General features: G+C 54.2%; 1 protein-coding gene across 6 annotated transcripts in view; it reads right to left on the reverse strand.

Annotated features, from left to right (window-relative positions):
- The window catches only part of TRIM9 (tripartite motif containing 9), a 130,616-nt gene that overhangs the window by 29,279 nt on the left and 82,119 nt on the right, over positions 1-19,218 (reverse strand). For 4 of the 6 annotated variants that reach the window (XR_012903243.1, XM_075926182.1, XM_075926185.1 and 1 more), the window contains exons 4-6: positions 9,585-9,695; positions 6,258-6,411; positions 2,861-3,018 (exon numbers count right to left, since the gene is read on the reverse strand). Coding sequence is in view for 5 of the 6 variants with exons in the window: in XM_075926182.1 (XP_075782297.1) it covers positions 2,861-3,018; positions 6,258-6,411; positions 9,585-9,695 (423 nt within the window). In the remaining variant the exon portion in view is untranslated. The remainder of the gene's footprint in view (positions 1-2,860; positions 3,019-6,257; positions 6,412-9,584; positions 9,696-19,218) is intronic. The other 2 variants (XM_075926183.1, XM_075926184.1) reach the window with 1 other exon arrangement.

Consider the following 19,218-nt stretch of genomic DNA (forward strand, 5'->3'; position numbering starts at 1 on the left):
GGGTAAGGTCCAGAGGGTAAATTGACCAGGGATCTGTGGCTGGTTTCTTGGAACCGGACAGAACTTGTTCGGGGTAGGTGGGATTGGGTGCTAGGACCCCCCACCTGTGTATAGGCCCGGGGCCATCTGGGGCACGGATATTGCTGGGGTGTCGGAGGGGTTTTGCTCGGGAGGCTTCAGGCAGGCAGCTGAAGCGCTCTGTGGGACTGGTTTGTGGCCTGTGTGGAAAGGTCACCAGTCGGGGGCTGTAAGAAGCCCCGGATTCGAGCAATTCGCCCTGAGCGGACGCCCTCAGCTGTGCCCAGACACGGCCCGGTCCGTCACAAGGGGTATGTCTAGACTACATGCCTCTGCCGACAGAGGCATGTAAATTAGACATACCGACATAGTCAATGAAGCGGGGATTTAAATATTCCCCGCTTCATTAGAATAACACTGGCCGCTGCATTGTGCCGGCTCAGCTGTTTGTCAGCTCAAAGCGGCAGTCAGGACAGGGATCAGTCGACAAGGAAAGCCGTTGTCGATCGATCCTGTAAACCTCATTTCACGAGGCATAAGGGATCAGTTGACAACGGCTTTCCTTGTTGACCGATCCCCGTCTTGACTGCCGCTTTGAGCTGATAAACAGCTGAGCTGGCACAACGCAGTGGCCATACAACGCAGTGGCCATTTTTATTCTAATGAAGCGAGGGCTATTTAAATCCCTGCTTCATTGACTATGTCGGTATGTCTAATTTACATGTCTCTGTCGGCAGAGGCATGTAGTCTAGACATATCCTGAGTATAACTGAGACAGGGTAGATCAGGCCTTGAGGCCGCCTCCTGGCGGCCTTGTGGTCCTGCCACACCCTGCCCCTAAAGGCAGTAGAGAAGTCCTTCAAGCAGGCTAGAGTGGCAACAGAGGAAGCAGCCAATCAGGGGCCAGGAAGGCCCTATAAAAAAAGCTGCAGGGCCACACAACAGTCAGTGTCTCTAGACTTCAAGATACGCAGCCTGGGAGACTAGCTGGCTGAGACTCATAGGCTTTAGGGTCAGAAGGGACCATTATGATCATCTAGTCTGACCCCCTGCACAGTGCAGGCCACAGAATCTCACCCACCCCTCTTAGAATAATCCTCTCACCTATGTCTCAGATATTGAAGCCTTCAAATACTTTGAAGGCCCCAAGATGCAGAGAATCCTCCAGCTGTGATCTGTGCCCCATGCTACAGAGGAAGGCGAAAAACCTCCAGAGCGTCTGCCAATCTACCCTGGAGGAAAATTCCTTCCCGACCCCAAATATGGCGATCAGCTAAACCCTGAGCATGTGGGCAAGACTCACCAGCCAGACACCCAGAAAGTTCTCTATAGTAACTCCTATCATCTCTCCATTGACCTATTTCTCACTGAAAATGAATGGTCAATTAGGGTATGTCTACACTACCCCCCTAGTTCGAACTAGGGGGGGTAATGTAGTCATACGGAGTTGCAAATGAAGCCCGTGGAACGAGGTGTACAGCTAGTTCAGATTAGGAAGCCTAATCCGAACTAGCTAGTTCATGCCGCGTGTAGCCGCGCGGCACGGGGTCCGACCTAGCCGGCATTTAAAAATGGCGCCGGCCGGCTTTATGCAAATGAAGCCCAGGAAATTCAAATCCCGGGCTTCATTTGCAACTCCGTATGACTACATTACCCACCTAGTTCGAACTAGGGGGATAGTGTAGACATACCCTTAGTTACCAAGATCATGTTCTCAAACCATCCCCTTATCATAGAATCATAGAGAGAGGGGCAGTACTGTGGAGAGCTACTGAAGACTGGACTATGACCAGCCTCTGAGATAAAGCCCTGCCAGAGTGTGGAACAGACTCAGAAGGACGCTACAGAGGACGATGGGCCTGTTAGGTGTGTACCTCGGAAGGGCTTTGTGCTTTGCACACAGGGTGTGGGACTCGGCCGGAGGGCTGAGTTGCGGAAGAGGCTTTAGGAAGAGCAGAGAGTGCAGGCACACACACTCGGCCAGAGAGGGGGCCCTCGCGAGAGGTAACCGTCATGTAAATTCTTCAGCCACGGGAGGGCCGCTTCTAAGCGAGGGAGAGAATTAGGTACAATGTCTGACATGAAAACTGGAGAGAGACAGAGCTCCCCCAAGAGGGAACCTGATGGGTATGGTCATAGCGAGTGACTCCAACAGCTGAACAACGGAAGTTGCCACAGGAGGCCACATCTCTGCGGGGTCCTGCTGTTGCCACTATACCCTTGTAGGATGGGTATGGCCCTGTATCATCATCTATCCCCAGTCACTGCAACAAGGTGACTGTACGGTGCCTTCCGTCACGGCGTTGTTGGCTGATGGTTTCCATAGTCTCTGAACCTGGTGCTTACAACAGCTTCCCCCTGCAAAGTTAGCAGCTGTGTTCTCCATTCACAGAGTCACAGACTCGTACAGCCAGAAGGGACCAATCTGACTATCTCCTGCATCCCACAGGGCAGAGAATACCACCCTGTGGTTTTTGCACCAGGTCCCTCATAATAAAAATAGTCATAGAAACAGGACTGAAGCTGTTGACAAAAAGTGAAAGATTCAGTTCAAATCCAGGGGAGGATGATACTGTATAGAAATAAACTCTTCTACAAACAATGCCAAACTGGCCTGATTTCCCACTGGTTTTCACCTTGGGGAATCGTTTATACCCGTGTGCATCACGACACAAGGCGAAAGGTATTCATGATTCTATAAGGCAGGGGCAGTGTATCGCTGCAGACTGTAAGCCTGCTTCCTGTCTACCAGCAACAGTCCTGCCGCGGCTCCCACATCACTGGCATTGTCCTCAGCTCCAAGGTGCGTGTTAGAAACAGAACCGACGTTCGCAATACCTACCCGGAACTGACCACCGTTCCCGTCATCCAGCTCCAGAATGTATCCTTCCACCTGCACCGTTGATAGAGGGGGCTGTTTCCAGGACAATGTGGCGCTGTTGTTGTGGGTGCAACATTCTTCTAGCTGTAGGATCGGGGGTGCCGGCACTGGAGAGGAAGCTAAACAAAAATTAGTGTAACCCTGGCTTCTACGACCAAAGTGGACACGGGGGCATAGCAAGGGCACTCAAATTGCTGCGAGGCATGGAAATGCATGCACACATTCTCCAATCGATGGAGACCATGTTTATCAGCTTGTCGCCCAGCCTGCATTTCACACTGAGATACGGAGAAACAAGAAGAAATAATTTTCTGAACTTCCTTCCCATGAGTAGATTTGCAGAATTTTGGGTTTCTATCAGCTTGTCAACCTGAAATTTTACTGAGGCTGCCTCCTTTTTCCTTACATGGTCTTCATTATACATTTTACATGAGTGTGAAAACACAGCGCCACGCCTGTACCTTTGAGAGCGTGCTCCCGTACCTCACCCACCCCTCACCACGGCATAACCAAAGACCAGGAGGGCCACGGGAGCACCTTCCTGATGTACTCAGAGAGTCCAGCTGCAGACGGACTGACATGATCACGGCTGGGTGAGAACACAGCCACCGGTGGCAACATCAGTGGAAACGGAGGGTCTAGTTTGTCTCTGGGTTACCCCCGGTTATCACCAGGCAAGTTCACGGAAGGACACCAGTGTATCGCTAGACAGGGGAGTGGTGAGTCAGGCTGTTGTCATTGTGGCTGGGCACCAGATCGTCCCGAGGGCGAAACATGATGGAGCCGTAATTCAGGGCGGCGTGTTGCCGCAATAGGTGTGGTGAGCCACATGTGGCAAGAGATGAATGTGTGTTTCAGTTGGGCTCATGTAGGGCGAGTAAATGTTCTGGGTCAAGGCCGTCCCAAAAGGGGCGTTGGGTCTGGGGCAACCAGTGCCCTAGACACAAGGCCCAACCCCCCACCGTGGTATAATTCAGTGGGTAGGCGAGGCCCGTGTGTTGCTGCTGCTCTTCCACTGACATGCAGACTGTGCACTGGGGCGGTGTCTAGACTACATCTCTTTTCTTGACAAAGGGACGTAAATTAGACACTTCGAAATTGCCAATGAAGCCGGGATTTACATTTCCCACGCCTCATTTGCATAATGGCAGCCGTGGTTTTTTTTTCCGAAATGTGGTTTTCGAAAGAAAAACGGCTATTTAGACGGGGCTCTTTCGGAAAGAAAACCCTTTTTCGAAAGACCCCGTACTCCTCAAAAAATGCGGTTTACAATTTCGAAGTGTCTAATTTACATCGAGAGAAGGGATGTAGTGGAGACACAGCCTGGGAGTAGGGCGGGTTTGCGTTTGGGGCAATTCCAGGGTTTCCGAGGTTCTTGTCCGGACTGGGCCCAGCAGGGCCACATGGCTGAATTCCCTCCGTAGCAGAACATTGTTACCCGACAGCGGGGGGCAGACCAGGCCTCCAGCTGCCGACACCACCTACAAATGCCCAGCGCCGTGTCTCTCCCTCTCGCAAGGGCCCCCGCACCACAGGCTGGCAGCAATGCTGCAGCTGGCACCGTTTACAGGCGCCTCTCCGCCACCGGTGGCTTGGCAGCTTTTTCGGCTGGGTCCTTCCGCTGCACGGCTTCCCGGCAAGGCCGGCCTTACCATGAGGCGAACTGAGGAGGCCGCCTCAGGTGCCAGGCTGGGGGGAGGAGGGGAACCACTAGGACCCAGAGAATTGAGACCTTTCAAAGTTTTGGCCCAAGCGAGGGGGCGTCATTTGAGCTCCCCACCTCAGGTGCCAAATGTTGTGGGCCGGCCCAGCTCCCTGTAAAAGAACAGCACAGCAAAGGGACAGCCCAGGGATCAAGGCGCCGCGCGGGGCAGGTGGAGATGGGCAGGGAGATCGGGAGGGTGGCAAAGGAAAAAGATACGAGGCAGGAAAGGGAAACAGAACTCAGGGGAAAGGGGAAAGGGAAGCCATGTGGACATGGCAGTGCTTAGCTATCGAGGGAATTCTCAGCAGCCCTGAGAATGGCCCCGGCCCCAGAGGAGCAGGTCAAAGCAGCCAGGCGCTGGACCTGGGAGAGCTAAGCCGTGGGGCTGACGTCGGCAGCAGCCTCCCTGGGGGTTATCGCTTGGTCTCGGATGGTTTCTCCGGGGCGCTTCGCGAGCAGGCTCCTCTCCAGCAGCAGCAGCGAGACGCTGGCCTTTCCCAGCTGTGTGCTCCTGACCTGCGGCTGCCGAGCACCCGCTGCCCGGCACCTCAGTTCTGACCTGCTCTCCCTTTGACCCAGTAGCGCAGCCTAGGACGCTCTCCCACATCTGTAGGGCGGCAGCCGCTCTCTGGGCCACAAGCAGGCCCACCGGCGGGGGGGAAGGGCCCAAGGGGGCAACCGCCCTGGAGTCCGGTGACTGAAAGGGGCCTGGGTCTCCCAGCCGCTGTTGCTGTACTGCTGTACTGTACAGCGGCAGCTGGAGCTTCAGGTCTTTTAAATCTCTGGACAGCTCCAGGGTTGGGGGGCTGGGCCAGGTGGTGCTGAGGGCCGGCTGCTCCAGCCCTGCCCCTCCTGCCGGAGGTCCAGCCCCTTCTGGGAGCACGGAGCTGCCCCCTCATCGTGCCCAGAGGCCAGGCAATCCTGGGAGCCCGCACTGGCGAGTCGCCTCCCGGCTCAGCCGGGCTCCGAAGACCTGCAATGGCACTTCCTCCCCCGGGGCGCTGCCGAGGGCGCGCTGGCGCCAGGCTGCGTGGAGGAGGATTACGCCAGCCTTTGAGGTCGCAGATCGGAACTCGGCCTGGTCACGTCCATCCCTCTGTGCCCGCGGAGGGTCGTTCTACGTGCCCGGCTGGGCACTAGGCTACCTGTCCCACCCGCCTCTACAGGAGACTCCGCTGGACTGTGCCAGGGACGAAACACCTTCCCCATCCCTGTCCTGCCATGCCCTTTCCAGCCTGCGCCTGGAACACACTCGTCTCTCAGATCCATCCTGGAGCCCACACACACACCCTGAGCAAGAGACAGTGCTTCCCTCCGGAAACCTACCCTCTCATGAGACACACAGGGTGATAGAAAGGAAAGATTATCCCTATGTCACTGCTGGGAAACTGAGGCACAGAGCAACGGCCTGCCTCCACCCAGGCAGAGCTGAGCACTGAACCTGGCACCTCAGCTCAGGACAGGATCGCCTCTGAGGTTTTAAACCCGCCTTCTCAATTTTGATGTGGAACGAAACAAGTATCTTAAAAAAACAAGTCCGACGCAGATGAAATTCGCTCCCGTTTCTTGCCCCCTTGTGTTTTTCACTAAAGCCAGCGATTGGGGTGAGCACAAGGAGGGGGATTTGTACATGGCCTGCGGACAGGCTCTTACCTTTCATCTGCACAAAGTCGAGCTGGTGGATGGACTGCAGCAAAGGGGCACTGTCCAGGTTCAAATCAAAGTCAGTGGTCATCCGTGGGGTCAGCGTCCCCTTCCCCCACTGGTCCTCGGTCAAGTGCACTCTCCTGATCAGCGCGTCGGAAATCTGATGGCAAGGAAGACCACAGCCTCGGCTATGACACGCCACTCTGGCGGGCGTGCTATAGGGAGAGATGGTGCCTGATGACGGTAACACTCAGCAGGGCCTGACCCCAAAGGCTTGCCCAGGTGGAGTTCTGGCATCGCGACAGTTTCATAATGGCTTGCGTTTCGCCATTGACTTTGTTGGGCCAGGAAGGCACCCAACGGCGCTGGCAAAGCCCTTTGTTTTAGGTGCCGCTTTGGAAATGACTCAAAGCAGAACCGACTCACGTATCTGGAGCTACCGAGCCTCGTAGGTCAAGTGAGTCAGTCCCACCTTACGGAGACGACCCCATGCCCAGAGATGTCAGTGGAAAGATTTCACTGGCTGCACTAGGAGCCCGATCGCATTCTTATGAACTGCTATTGTTCTTGCGAGCCACCGAGTGCGTCTTAGGGCTGTTAAACATCGGTTAATTGAATAGTCGATTAACCTGGTGAATCCTTATAGGCTACTCAACTATTCTATAGTCCCTAGGGGCGGGGCTGGCAGCCAGTGACCCCCGGCCCCACTCCCAAGCAGCCCCCTGCCAATCCATGCCGATGCCTCTGTATCAGAGGCAGCGGTGCGGGGTGCCAGGCCGGAGCTGGTCCACAAGTGGAGACAGCTGAAAAACCAGCTCCCCTCGTGGACCAGCTGCCTGTCACCTTGTGCTGCTGTCTCTGATACAGAGGCAGCAGTGCAGGGTGGCAGCAGCCCCTGTCTAGGGGCTGAATTCCCGAATCTGGCGTGAGCCAGAACTGAGCCAGGCTACCAGCCTGGCTCCTAATACGCTTTAAATGCAGAGCTGCAGCAGAGGTAGATCCCAGACCTGTTGCAAGCCAGGACTAAGCCAGGCTGCTGACCAGCCTGCTAAAAAATTTACTAGCAGGGGGCAGAGGGTATGTGTGCAGTCCATAGCATTAACCAATAAGCTTTTGCTTATTGATGAATCAGTTAATTAACTACACTATTACATCCCTAGGGTGTTTGTATCCCATTAGGCTGCATCTAGACCGGCATGATTTTGCGGAAATACTTTTAACGGAAAAGTTTTTCCGTTAAATGTATTTCCGCAAAAGCGCATCTAGATTGGCATGGATGGTTTTGGGCAAAAAGTGCTTTTGCGCAAAAGCATCCGTGGCCAGTCTAGATGCGATTTTGCACAAGAAAGCCCTGGTCGCCATTTTAGCCATCGGGGCTTTTTTGCGCAAAACAGTTCTTCCCTGTCTACACTGGCCCTCTTGCACAAGTATTCTTGCACAAGAGGGCTTTTTCCCGAGCGGAAGCGTGAAAGTATTTGCGCAAGAAGCACTGATTTTGTACATTACAAAGTCAGTGCTCTTGCGCAAATTCAAGCGGCCTGTGTAGACAGCTGGGAAGTTTTTGCGCAAAAGCAGCTGCTTTTGGGCAAAATCTTGCCAGTCTAGATGCACCCATAAGGTACCTTAGGGCTGCGTGCTGTAATATTTATTCTAGAGATGCAATAAGAATCTTCCTCCAAACTCCTCGCCCAGTGTCCGTATAAGGCAGTTTTCTCACAGGCGGAAACATACAGCGCTTTCTCAAAACATTCCTGTTTTGCCTCCTACCTTACACGCAGCCTTCTCCGCCTGCTTCTCTCCACCATCCGCATAAGATTTTTTCTCCTTACAGAGAGCCCGTTCCTGATGTGCTCGCTCACAACGAGGAGTAATTTGGCACGGTGCCACTGAGATCACCCACAGAGAAAAGTGCTACTCATGTGGGTGAAGGGCATCAGGGCCTGTCTCACAGCGAGTGCCTCTGCATTTCTCATGACCAGCTGGCACAGAGATGTGTCTCCCTTACTCGGCCTTCGTTAATAAGATCTCTAGACATACACAGCTAATACCGGGTCTAATTCTCATGCTACAGCTCATGGGAGTTTAGCTGCTAAGTTCCAGGGGAGCAGAACTGGGCCCCCAAATACTAAGGAACCCTCTTAACATTGTTCCTATTCTAGGCTGAAATTGGCAGGAAGAAAATCTTCCTAGATTCCCTTGCTTGTGCTTGTACTGAGCACAATCTTGTATGCTCACTTGGAGCCCTCTTCTCCACACTACAAATTCCTGAGCCTGCATCACCCCTTGGCACAAGGGAGAGCAACCTTATGTTTGCTGTTAGCAGTAGGACCTGTTACACGAGAGAGCAGAAGCATGCTGGCTGTGTCCCCTCTCCTTGCTGAGGCCCCTGACATGGCTCCTATGTTGGTGGCAGGAAGGGGATGGGGAGTGATGTACAGCTAGAATAGTCCTTTACAAGTATTTTTAGATCTGTATATATGGGATTATTACATTCTCTGCATCTACATATACACACTCATGCACATGCATGTGTATGTACACAGGTTCAGAGAAGGGCAACTAAAATGATGAGGGGTTTGGAACGGGTCCCCTATGAGGAGAGATTAAAGAGACTAGGACTTTTCAGCTCGGAAAAGAGGAGACTAAGGGGGATATGATAAAGGTCTATACAATCATGCGTGGTGTGGAGGAAATGAATAAGGAAAAGTTATTTACTTGTTTCTATAATATAAGAACTAGGGGCCACCAAATGAAGCTACTGGTAATGGGCAGCGGGTTTAAAACAAATAAAAGGAAGTTCTTCTTCACACAGCGCAATCTGTGGAACTCCTTGCCTGAGGAGGTTGTGAAGGTAGACTATAACAGGGTTTAAAGAGAACTAGATAAATTCATGGAGGTTAAGTCCATTAATGACTATTAGCCAGGATGGGTAAGGAATCGTGTCCCCAGCATTTGTTTGTCAGAAGGTGGAGATGGATGCAGGAGAGAGATCGCTTGATCATTACCTGTTTGATTCACTCCCTCTGGGACACCTGGCACTGGCCGCTGTTGGCAGACAGGATACGGGGCTGGATGGACCTTTGGTCTGACTCAGTGTGGCTGTTCTTATGTTCTTATGCTTACCAATAAAATAGTGTGCAATTTTCAGATATTCCTGATGGACCAATTGACCTAAAGATCTGGGGTTGTGCTCCTCCATGGTGTAGCTCCGCTGACTTCACCCCAGTCAGGGCAGGGGTGAACGTGGCCTCTGGGATCTGCGGTCACTCACGCTCCCAGCCAGCCCAGCTGTTTAGCGCGAAGACCCCTGGAAGTGAAAAGCCGCACACCCACCTGTAAAAACCCACTGGGGTCGTTCTCTTTGATGACCTCCAGGCAGTACTCCATCAGGCCCGTGGTCTGCCGCAGCTTGACCGTGCAGTGAGAGATCTGGTCTCGTACCACCTGCAACGAGACGAGGAGAAGAGAGTTTCCAAGGGTAGGTGGAAGCAGTGAGAACTGAAAGGCCTGTGTTAACAGGGGCGTTGCCGCTGGGAACGGGATCAGGCCAGGAAAGGCTCCGACTGACGAAATCTGTCACAAGACGGGAGCAAAAGACCGAACAGAGCATCGTAGGCAAGAGTTAAACAACTGGGCTACGTCTAGACTGGCATGATTTTCCGGAAATGCTTTTAATGGAAAAGTTTTCCGTTAAAAGCATTTTCGGAACAGAGCGTCTAGATTGGCACGGATGCTTTTCCGCAAAAGCACTTTTTGCGGAAAAGCGTTCGTGCCAATCTAGACGCGCTTTTCTGCAAAAAAGCCCCGATGGCCATTTTCACGATCGGGGCTTTTTTGTGGAAAACAAATCCGAGCTGTCTACACTCGCCCTGTTGCGCAAAAGTTTTGCGCAAAAGGACTTTTGCCCGAACGGGAGCAGCATAGTATTTGCTCAAGAACACTTACAATCTTACATGAGATCGTCAGTGCTTTTGCGGAAATTCAAGCTGCCAGTGTAGACAGCTGGCAAGTTTTTTCGGAAAAGCGGCTGATTTTCTGGAAAAACTGGCCAGTCTAGACACAGCCCTGGACTGCAGAGCTCTGACTGTGGGAAGAGCACATGACTGGTATCGGAGTGGGCTGGAGCAAAATCTGTCACCCAAGCATGCTCATTGCTCAGGGACCGCAAGGCGAAATGAAGCACGCTCTGATTTTCTGCGCCCAAGGTGACTGGCTGTTACAGGGATGCAATTTCCCCCCCAGGCCAAGCAGGGAGTTTCTCAAATATAATTTAACCACCTCTGCAGAATTACCTGCCAGACTGAACTGTCCGGAGCCCCCTGTATCTCAGGCTGATCTGCCCACAGATGTAGCGATGCATTAGTGAAAGGATTGCCAATGCATCATTTTCTGTACAGCTCTTGATTTGTATTGACTCTCCATTGGGTGCAAATACCCTTTGGCTGGCTTTAGCTCTCTTTCTCGGAAAGCATTATAGTCTGTTTGATTGCTGGGAAAGCGAAGCCAGAGTAATCGCCTTTGGTTTAATTCCTTGGGTCAGAGATTGCTTTCACTTATCCTGGTGCAAACCAGGTCGACGTCAGGAGCCGTACCAATGGACTGAGAAGAGAATCAAGTCTAGTCTCAGCGACCCCACCCTCGCCGCACAGGAGCAGTCACAGCTCTGGAGAGTGTTAGCTAGTGCACAGTGGCAGTAAAACCAGCAGGGGGTGCTCACAGATTGGTTTTTGGTATGTTCCGCCCCACCAAAGTGGTGAACCCGAGTACGGCTGTGTCATCTTTCACGGCAAGGCTGCAATGAGAGGCTGCCCTCCCCAAGATGTGGGAATGAGAAGGGCACATCAGTTTTTGGCCCTAGACATATTGAACATGTCCAATGGACTTTTCAGTTTAGAGAAGAGAAGACTGAGGGGGGATATGATAGAGGTCTATACAATCATGAGTGGTGTGGAGAGGGCGGATAAAGAAAAGTTATTTATTAGTTCCCATAATAGAAGAACTAGAGGACACCAAATGAAATGAATGGGTAGCAGGTTTAAAACTAATAAAAGAAAGTTCTTCTTCACACAGCGTGTGGTCAACCTGTGGAACTCCTTGCCAGAGGAGGCTGTGAAGACTAGGACTATAACAGAGTTTAAAGAGAAGCTAGATAATTTCCTGAAGGTTAGGTCTATAAAAGGCTATTAGCCAGGGGATAAAATGGTGTCCCTGGCCTCTGTTTGTCAGAGGCTGGAGAGGGATGGCAGGAGACAAATCGCTTGATCATTGTCTTCAGTCCACCCTCTTTGGGGCACCTGGTGCTGGCCACTGTCGGCAGACAGGCTACTGGGCTAGATGGACCTTTGGTCTGACCCAGTACGGCCGTTCTTATGTTCTTATGTCCCGGTAATTATACAGAAGATGTCATTCACTGCTAATTTCTGAGCTGAAGTGGAATATATTGAGAGGAAGGAGCATGGTCTAGTGGTCAGACCTGTAGACTGGAGGCCAATCCTGGCTCGGCCATTGATAACCTGTGTGAACATCCTCAAATCACACCCCTGCTCTGTGTCTCAGTTTCCCTCCTTTATTTGTTGTAATCTTTTTGGGGGAGGGACTGTCTCTCACTATAGGTCTGGACTGTGCCTAGCCTAGACCCTGTTGGCACGAGCATAATACAAAGGATAGTATATTGCCTACAGATCCTATCATCCAATACGCCATCTTCAAATACCAACCAGCCCCTTACGACTCTGCTGTTCCTTCTGCCAGCAATGTCTCGGGCAGCTCCTCTCTGCCCAGGCGTACGCGCTGGGGTTTGGCTCTTGCCGTCAAAGAGCCAGGGCGTCGCTGGGAGTGTTGTTACCGGCTCAGATGATGTTCTTTCCCTAGCACGTTGCAGCGAGCGAAGGTCACTGCTTCCGCTGCGTTTGGTCGCTTGATATGCTTGGGCATGTTACGTTAACCAGGTTAAACGGCAGCCAAGGATCCCCCGGCACAGCAGCTGTTGGCTGTCTTAATCTCGGGGGAGAGAAGGGGGCTAGCCTCAGCTCTCAGTCAACGCTGCCTTTTCCAGGGAAACGGTGTAAATGGGTTCCCTGATGGCAAAGGCGTTGGGACGGTTTCCCTAGTCACTGCCGCCACGGCTCGCTCCTGCTCAGCAGCCTGCTCAGAGCATCCTTTGGGCTGGTTTACACTGGCCAAGGGAATGGCGCACCTGCCTTGCCCAGGGGGAAAGGGAAGTAGGGCTGGGCCCGAGAGTTTCGTCGCCTGCGTGAGCTGAGAGCACGTGCCCACGACAAATCTAACCCCATGGACGCCTGTCGTTAGCGCTGCTCCTCCGGGACTCGGCAGCTCTCTCCAAAAGCCATTTCTGCTGCTCTCGCCACAGTGGTTAACACGTGAGCCTGTACACGGGTTCTCAGCCCGGGGGGTTGCAATCAGGTCGAGGCGAGGGCTTGATTATCCTCCGGGGTGCGGTGGGGGGCGGGGCTTGTGACAACGGGACAGGTCCTGACATTTTCGTCTCTTGTGACCAAGGGTCAGGATCAACGTTCCCTCTAATCCAGGGGTGGGCAATCACTTTTGACGGGGGGGCCACTCCAAGGCTATGTCTACACTGGCGAGAACGGCCGATCTTGCGCAAGGACCCGCAGAGCGTCCACACTGCCCGCCCGCTCTTGCGCAAGATTTACAGTAGGGTGTGGGAACAGAGGGCTTCTTGCGCAAGAGCTACGCTCTTTTCTAACAAGTGCAAGGCCTCTTGTGCAAGAGGGCAGTGTGGATGGGTGGCAGGGGTTTCTTGCGCAAGAAAGCCCTATGGCTAAAATGGCCATCAGAGCCTTCTTGCACAAGAGAACATCCACACTGCCATGGATGTTCTTGCGTAAAAGCACCTGGCAGTGTGGACGTGTTCTTGTGCAAAAGTTCTTGCACAAGAACCCTAGTGCAAGATGTTCTTGTGCAAGAACCCGCCAGTGTAGACACAGCCCAAGAGTTTGGAAAGTGGTTGAGGACTGCACTCTTCCAGGCTATTAATGGAGGAGGTGCCAGATCTGGGATGGAGGTTGGGTGCAGAAAGGGAGCTTGGGGGAAGGGAGGGAGTTTGGGGGAAGGAGGCAGTTGTGACTGGGGTGCAGGGGGTTGGATTGTGACCTAGGGCAGGGAATTGGGGTACAGGAGGGAGTGCAGGGGTTTGGGCAGGAGGGGACTGCGATCTGGGGCAGGGGATTGGAGTGCCGGATCTGGGAGGGAATATGGGTACAGGAGGGGTGCAGAGGATTTGGGTATGTGGAGTGGGGGGCAGAGGGTTGGAGAAGGGAAGGACTGGGGTGCCAGAGGCAGGCTCTGCTAGGAGACTTACCAGCCAGCAGTGGTTCCTGAATCAGTTTCCCTGCCTGCCCTGCCCCTGCACAGGCAGCAGCCATGAAACTGGCAATGGGGTTGTGCTGGGGGTAGGAGCAGCTCCTAAAGTTTTACCCCCTCCCCTCCAGGCTTATAGCTTTTAAAGAAAAACTGCCCCGCCGACGTGTTTCTGAGTGGGGCGAGGCAAGCGGGGAAACTACCTGGGGCTCCCTGCAGCATCCGCAGGCTGGTTCTGGTGGCTTGGCAGGCCGGGGCTGGCCCATGGGCCTAATTTTGCCCAGGTCTGCTCTAATCGTTTCCAACCACTTGCAGATTTTTTTCCCATCCACATGCAGAATAAATTTTATTACGTGCACCAATGCATGTGCAAAAGTGCACCACCAGGAGAAACACAAACCTAGCTGTGGGCACTCTGCTAATCAGCTGGGTGGCACTGGAATCTCTCCGGAGTGGCCGCACCAGTGCCCAGGTTACAGGGAACACCGGGCAAGATACACCAAAGGTGGGGATTCACTTTGCTCATACTCACTTCATGTAAACCCCTGAGATCCCACCGGGGTCATCATTAACCCTTCCCTTCCTGGTTCATTGGGGCTGATTCCCTGTGGCCTTGTAACCTTGTCTAGTCTAGAGGGTGCAACAAACTCCTTGGGTCAGGTGTGACGTAGTGGGGGTACTTGCTGGGCTGTGGTGACCCCTGCTGTCTGGAGCAAGACCCAGCAGGGAAAACCTCGCTAGGCAGAGGTAAGGCCAAACTGGTTGAACCAGTGGCCAGACACCCCCCATGGAGAGGAACAAAGGAAGGGGGAATGCTGCCCTGACTGCGGGGGCAGGGCGGCAAGGAAATTGAGTTAGACTGTGGGAGAGCATGGAGGAGAGCCTAGGAGAAGGGGCTGGAGTTTAGGGGCCCAGTCTCCCCCATCTCAAGGGGGCCTGAGGCATCCTAGCCCAGCTCTGTGGCCAGACTACATCTGTGCTGTGCTGTATCCTGGAGAGGCAATAAACTTCCTCTATTCCACCGGCTGGTGCAGTCTGTTTGTGCCATTTCGGGGTGCAGGAGACGGGGAACCCCCAACGCGCCGTCACACTTCAGGTATCCCGGTTCCAAAGCTCTGCAAAGGCATGTCTACCCTACAATAACCAGCCCATCGCTGGCTCAGTGCAGCTGACTCGGGCTCATGGGGCTGCCAGGTTGTGGCGTAGGCAGTTGGGCTTCGACTAGGTCCTGGGCTCCAGGATCCCACAAGGACAGAAGGTCCCGTAACTTGGGTCTAGCCTGACCTCAAACATATATCATTGATCTGTAGCCCAATAACCTGAGCCCCACGTGGGCCGGCTGTGGCCGTGTCTTTTCTCAGCGCTGACCCCGTGGCTTTCTCAGATTCTCGACACATCGGCAGCCATTCAGGGGGCCTGGTTTGGGCCCAACACCTGCTCTGCCGGCCCACTCCTGGGCCCTAAAGCAGGCGTAGACCAGAAACGCTGATGCACGATGCACTCCGCCTGACGGGACGGCGCGCCACGGATGGGTTGTATAAGCACCGTGCCAGAAGCCCCCAGCAGCAGCAGCCTCCGCTAGCCCCGTCCTGCTGGGAGACGCTCTCCCAGGAACGCGCAGGCTGCCAGCGAGGCATGAAATATGGGCCAGGCAAACCAATCTTCTTATCTGCTTTGCAGCTTACCTCGCCGCCCAGTCCCCACCGGATAATGAATCGGTGCGCCTCTCTCCAGAGCCAGCGCTTTCAAAGTGTCACCCGCGGCGTCACCATCTGCTGGCCCGGGCGCTGCCTGTAAATCTCAGGCCGTTTTGTTTTGGCTCAGCATTGCATTAAGAAAATGGTTTCAAGGGGAGACGAAGGGCAGTGGCCAGTCAGACTAACCCAGGGGCCTCGTGCGATGCACCTTGCTGGTTCACGTGAAGCTGGCTCACACGCGTCGTGCAACTCGCTCGGAAGTATAGCACTCCGAAGCCTACGTGCAACACACCGTGCAAGGGGACGCACAGCTCGAACTGCAGAGGCCAGGCACTGGGAGCGTGCAGAGGAAGCCACTAGACTGCACGTGGGCATTTGAAGGCTACAGTATCATGCACAGCCAAGCCATTTCCGGCTGCCGCCAGCCGAGCCAGTAGCTGGGCCTGAAGCCCGATGAAGGCGATTCCCACGCAGGTCAACAGAGGCTGTGTAGCTGCGTTCAGCTGTGAGCCCCACTGTCCCAGCGCCCCTCCTGCCCCCCACAAAGGCAGGCTCGTCTGTGCAGGGCGGGGGGACTGGCCCCATCCTGCAGTGACTGGGCCTCCCTGTGATTCAGCCCCTTGAGCAGGGGAGAGGGCGGGGGGCGGGAGGGGGGACACGCTGGTGTTTGCAACCCCATGAAAGAGGCTCCCCTGCTTCGAGGCGGCAGATCCTACTGGATTAACCAGCGGCCTGAGGCTTCTACACAGTCACCGTGGCCTCTGCTGCCCATCCCCCTGGCTTCGGTGCTGGTCCCACAGAGGCCCTGGGGGGGAAGGGAGGAGTTTCCCAGCCGAGAGGTTTCTTCTGGTTTTGCCTGTAGGTTTGAAGTTCTGAATCTGGCAGGGAGCTCCCGACCCGACCCTGCCCTTCCCAAGCCCAGAGCTCCAGGGACGCCCACAGAGGGGCACCTATGGTGATGGGGGAAAACGAGGGTGCACCCCATGGAGCATTCCAGCCTTCCCTGACCCCCGAGCCAGGAGCCATGGATTGAGCTGCGCCGTCTGCGCACGCACGAACATAAGAACGGCCAGACTGGGTCAGACCCAAAGCCCATTAGCCCAGTGTCCTGTCTGCCCACAGTGGCCAGTGCCAGAGGGAGTGAACAGAACAGGGAATCATCCAGCGAACCCACCCCTGTCACCCATTTCCAGCCTCTGACAAACAGAGACTAGGGACACCATTCCTACCCATCCTGGCTAATAGCCATTGATGGACCTAACCCCCATGAAACTAGCTAGCTCTTTTTGGAACCCTAGTCCTCATCTTTACAACACCCTCTGGCAAGGAGTTCCACAGGCTGACTGTGCACGGCGTGAAGAAAAACTTCCTTTTGTTTAACCTGCTACCTGTTAAGAGCTTGATTTGATACTGGTTCCCCAGTTCCGCTTCCGGCACTGCTGGGGCGCCCTCTACGGAAGCAGTGCTGCTTACTGCCATCGCAGAAACCTCAGCGTACCATCTCCATGAAGGCTGTGTCTACACTGCACGTTTTGCCGAAAGAGATTATGCAAATGAAGCGTGAGAAAATGCTAATCCACGCTTCATTTGCATTGCCTCCTTCAGCAAAACGTGCAGTGTAGACAAAGCCGAACTGACCAACTTCCGGCTTGAAGCCACTCAGGGCTTTTGCCCTCACGGCTCGCCCGGGGAGGCTGCCCCAGAGCCTCACCCCACTTCTAGTTAGAAATCTCTGTCTCATTGAAATGCAAAGTGCTCCACTTAGGAAGGAACAATCAGTTCCATACATACAAGATGGGAAGCAACTGTCTAGGAAGGAGCATGGCGGAAAGGGATCTAGGGGTCATAGTGGACCACAAGTTGAATATGAGTCAACAGTGTGATGCTGTTGCAAAAAAAGCAAATATGATTCTAGGTTGTATCAACAGGTGTGTTGTAAGCAAAACTCGTGAAGTCATTCTGCCGCTCTACTCTGCACTAGTTAGGCCTCAGCTGGAGTACTGTGTCCAGTTCTGGGCGCCACATTTCAAGAAAGATGTGGAGAAATTGGAAAGGGTACAGAGAAGAGCGACAAGAATGATGAAAGGTCTAGAGAACATGACCTATGAAGCCAGGCTTCATGAACTGGGCTTGTTTAGTTTGGAAAAAAGAAGATTAAGGGGGGACATGATAGCGGTTTTCAAATATCTAAAAGGGTGTCACAAGGAGGAAGGCGAAAATTTGTTCCTCTTGGTTTCTGAGGCCAGGACAAGGAGTAATGGGCTTAAAGTGCAGCAGGGGAGGTTTAGATTGGACATTAGGAAAAAATTCCTAGCTGTCAGGGTGGTCAAATATTGGAATAAATTGCCAAGGGAGGTGGTGGAATCTCCCTCTCTGGAGATATTTAAGAACAGGTTAGATAGACATCTGTCAGGGATGGTGTAGACGGAGCTTGATCCTGCCTTGAGGGCAGGGGGCTGGACTCGATGACCTCTCGAGGTCCCTTCCAGTCCTATGATTCTATGATTTCCAGCCCAATCTTACCGATGGCCAATTTCCAGCCATTCGTTCTCGTGCCTGCACTGGCCCTTCACGAACTCCACTGACCCAGCCAGCGGCCAGGGCCCTGATCCCTGAAGGCCTCAATCCTCAGGGAAGGGCTGACGATGGGGCTACGAGACTGACTGTCTGTTCTGAGGAGAAGCCGGGACGAACTTGATACCACAAGGACTCGCCGGGGGTGGGGATTGATGCCCTGCCAGAGCCCATGTTAGTGAGGATGAACCCTGATAAGCTTAGCAGCAGGCGGGTCGATTCTTTTTGTGACTGCAGTGGGGTTTCTGGGGAAGGCTTGGTGCCCTGCCAGTACAGCAGGCCGGCAGCAGCAGGGCGGTGAGAGACCTTGTCACTGTAGCAACGACACCTCTTACCCGTCTCTGTGGGGAGAGCCAGCCGGTGCGCGTGGGCAGCCTGTCTCTGCTGGGAACCCCCCCGGGCCGGCAGGGGACCATGCACCCTGGGCAGTCCCTGCTCAGAAGGGAGAGACACGTCTGCGCCCCCCAGGGGCTGGGGAGCAGGAAGGCCAGAGGGGCTGCCCTTGCTTTTGAGGTCCCTGTGTCAATAGCCGGGGTGAGCACTGAGAGCAGCCTTCAGATCCGGCCTCTGCCTGTTCACTAGGCCTGAGGAACGCACTCTCTCAGGCTGCCGCCCCCGACTCCCAGCCTGGCCGGTGACCCAGGGTGGACTGAAAAGGCTCCCCTCCCGGGCCTGCCGCTTCGCTTCCTCTTGGCCTCCATCCAAGCCCGGAAGAGCCCGAAGGTCTGCTGGCTTCCTGGCGGGCCGTTGCCATCACAACCCAGGACCCCCGAGGCCCTGTCACTCTGCGAGCTGGCAGCCCCACGCAGAGGAACCGAACGCGTCGCCTCACGCCAGCGCCCAAGCCCTCCAGCGTGTTCACTGTGGCAGCCAAAGACGTCCTGCTGGGAATCAATCCCCCACCTGGTTCCCGGCTGCAGTGTTAGTGTAACCACCATCGGGCCGATTTGAACCTGGGCCCTCTGGAGCTTAGTACAGGAGCCGCTACGGCTTGAGCGATAATGCCAGCTGGCTCCCAGCCCGTGCTGTAGAGGACTCCTGTTCTTAGCTGTTGCTGTGGTCTAGGTGCAACTGCATGGGACAGTGAACCACACTAGGGCTACGTATACACTGGCGCGATCTTGTGCCAGAGATATGCAAATGAGGCTAAGCGTGGAATATCGCTGAGCCTCATTTGCATATCTAATGAGCTGCCATTTTTGCGGAAGAGGCTGTTGTGCCAAAAGGAGCTGTCTACACGGCCCCTTCTTGCGCAAGAAAAACCCTCTTGCGCAATGCCGCTAGTCCTGAAAATAATCAGCGTAGCAGCATTGCAAAAAAGGGTTTTTCTTGCGCAAGAAGAGGCCGTGTAGACA

This window comes from Pelodiscus sinensis, chromosome 4, assembly GCF_049634645.1.
Source record: "Pelodiscus sinensis isolate JC-2024 chromosome 4, ASM4963464v1, whole genome shotgun sequence".
Taxonomy (NCBI): domain Eukaryota; kingdom Metazoa; phylum Chordata; order Testudines; family Trionychidae; genus Pelodiscus; species Pelodiscus sinensis.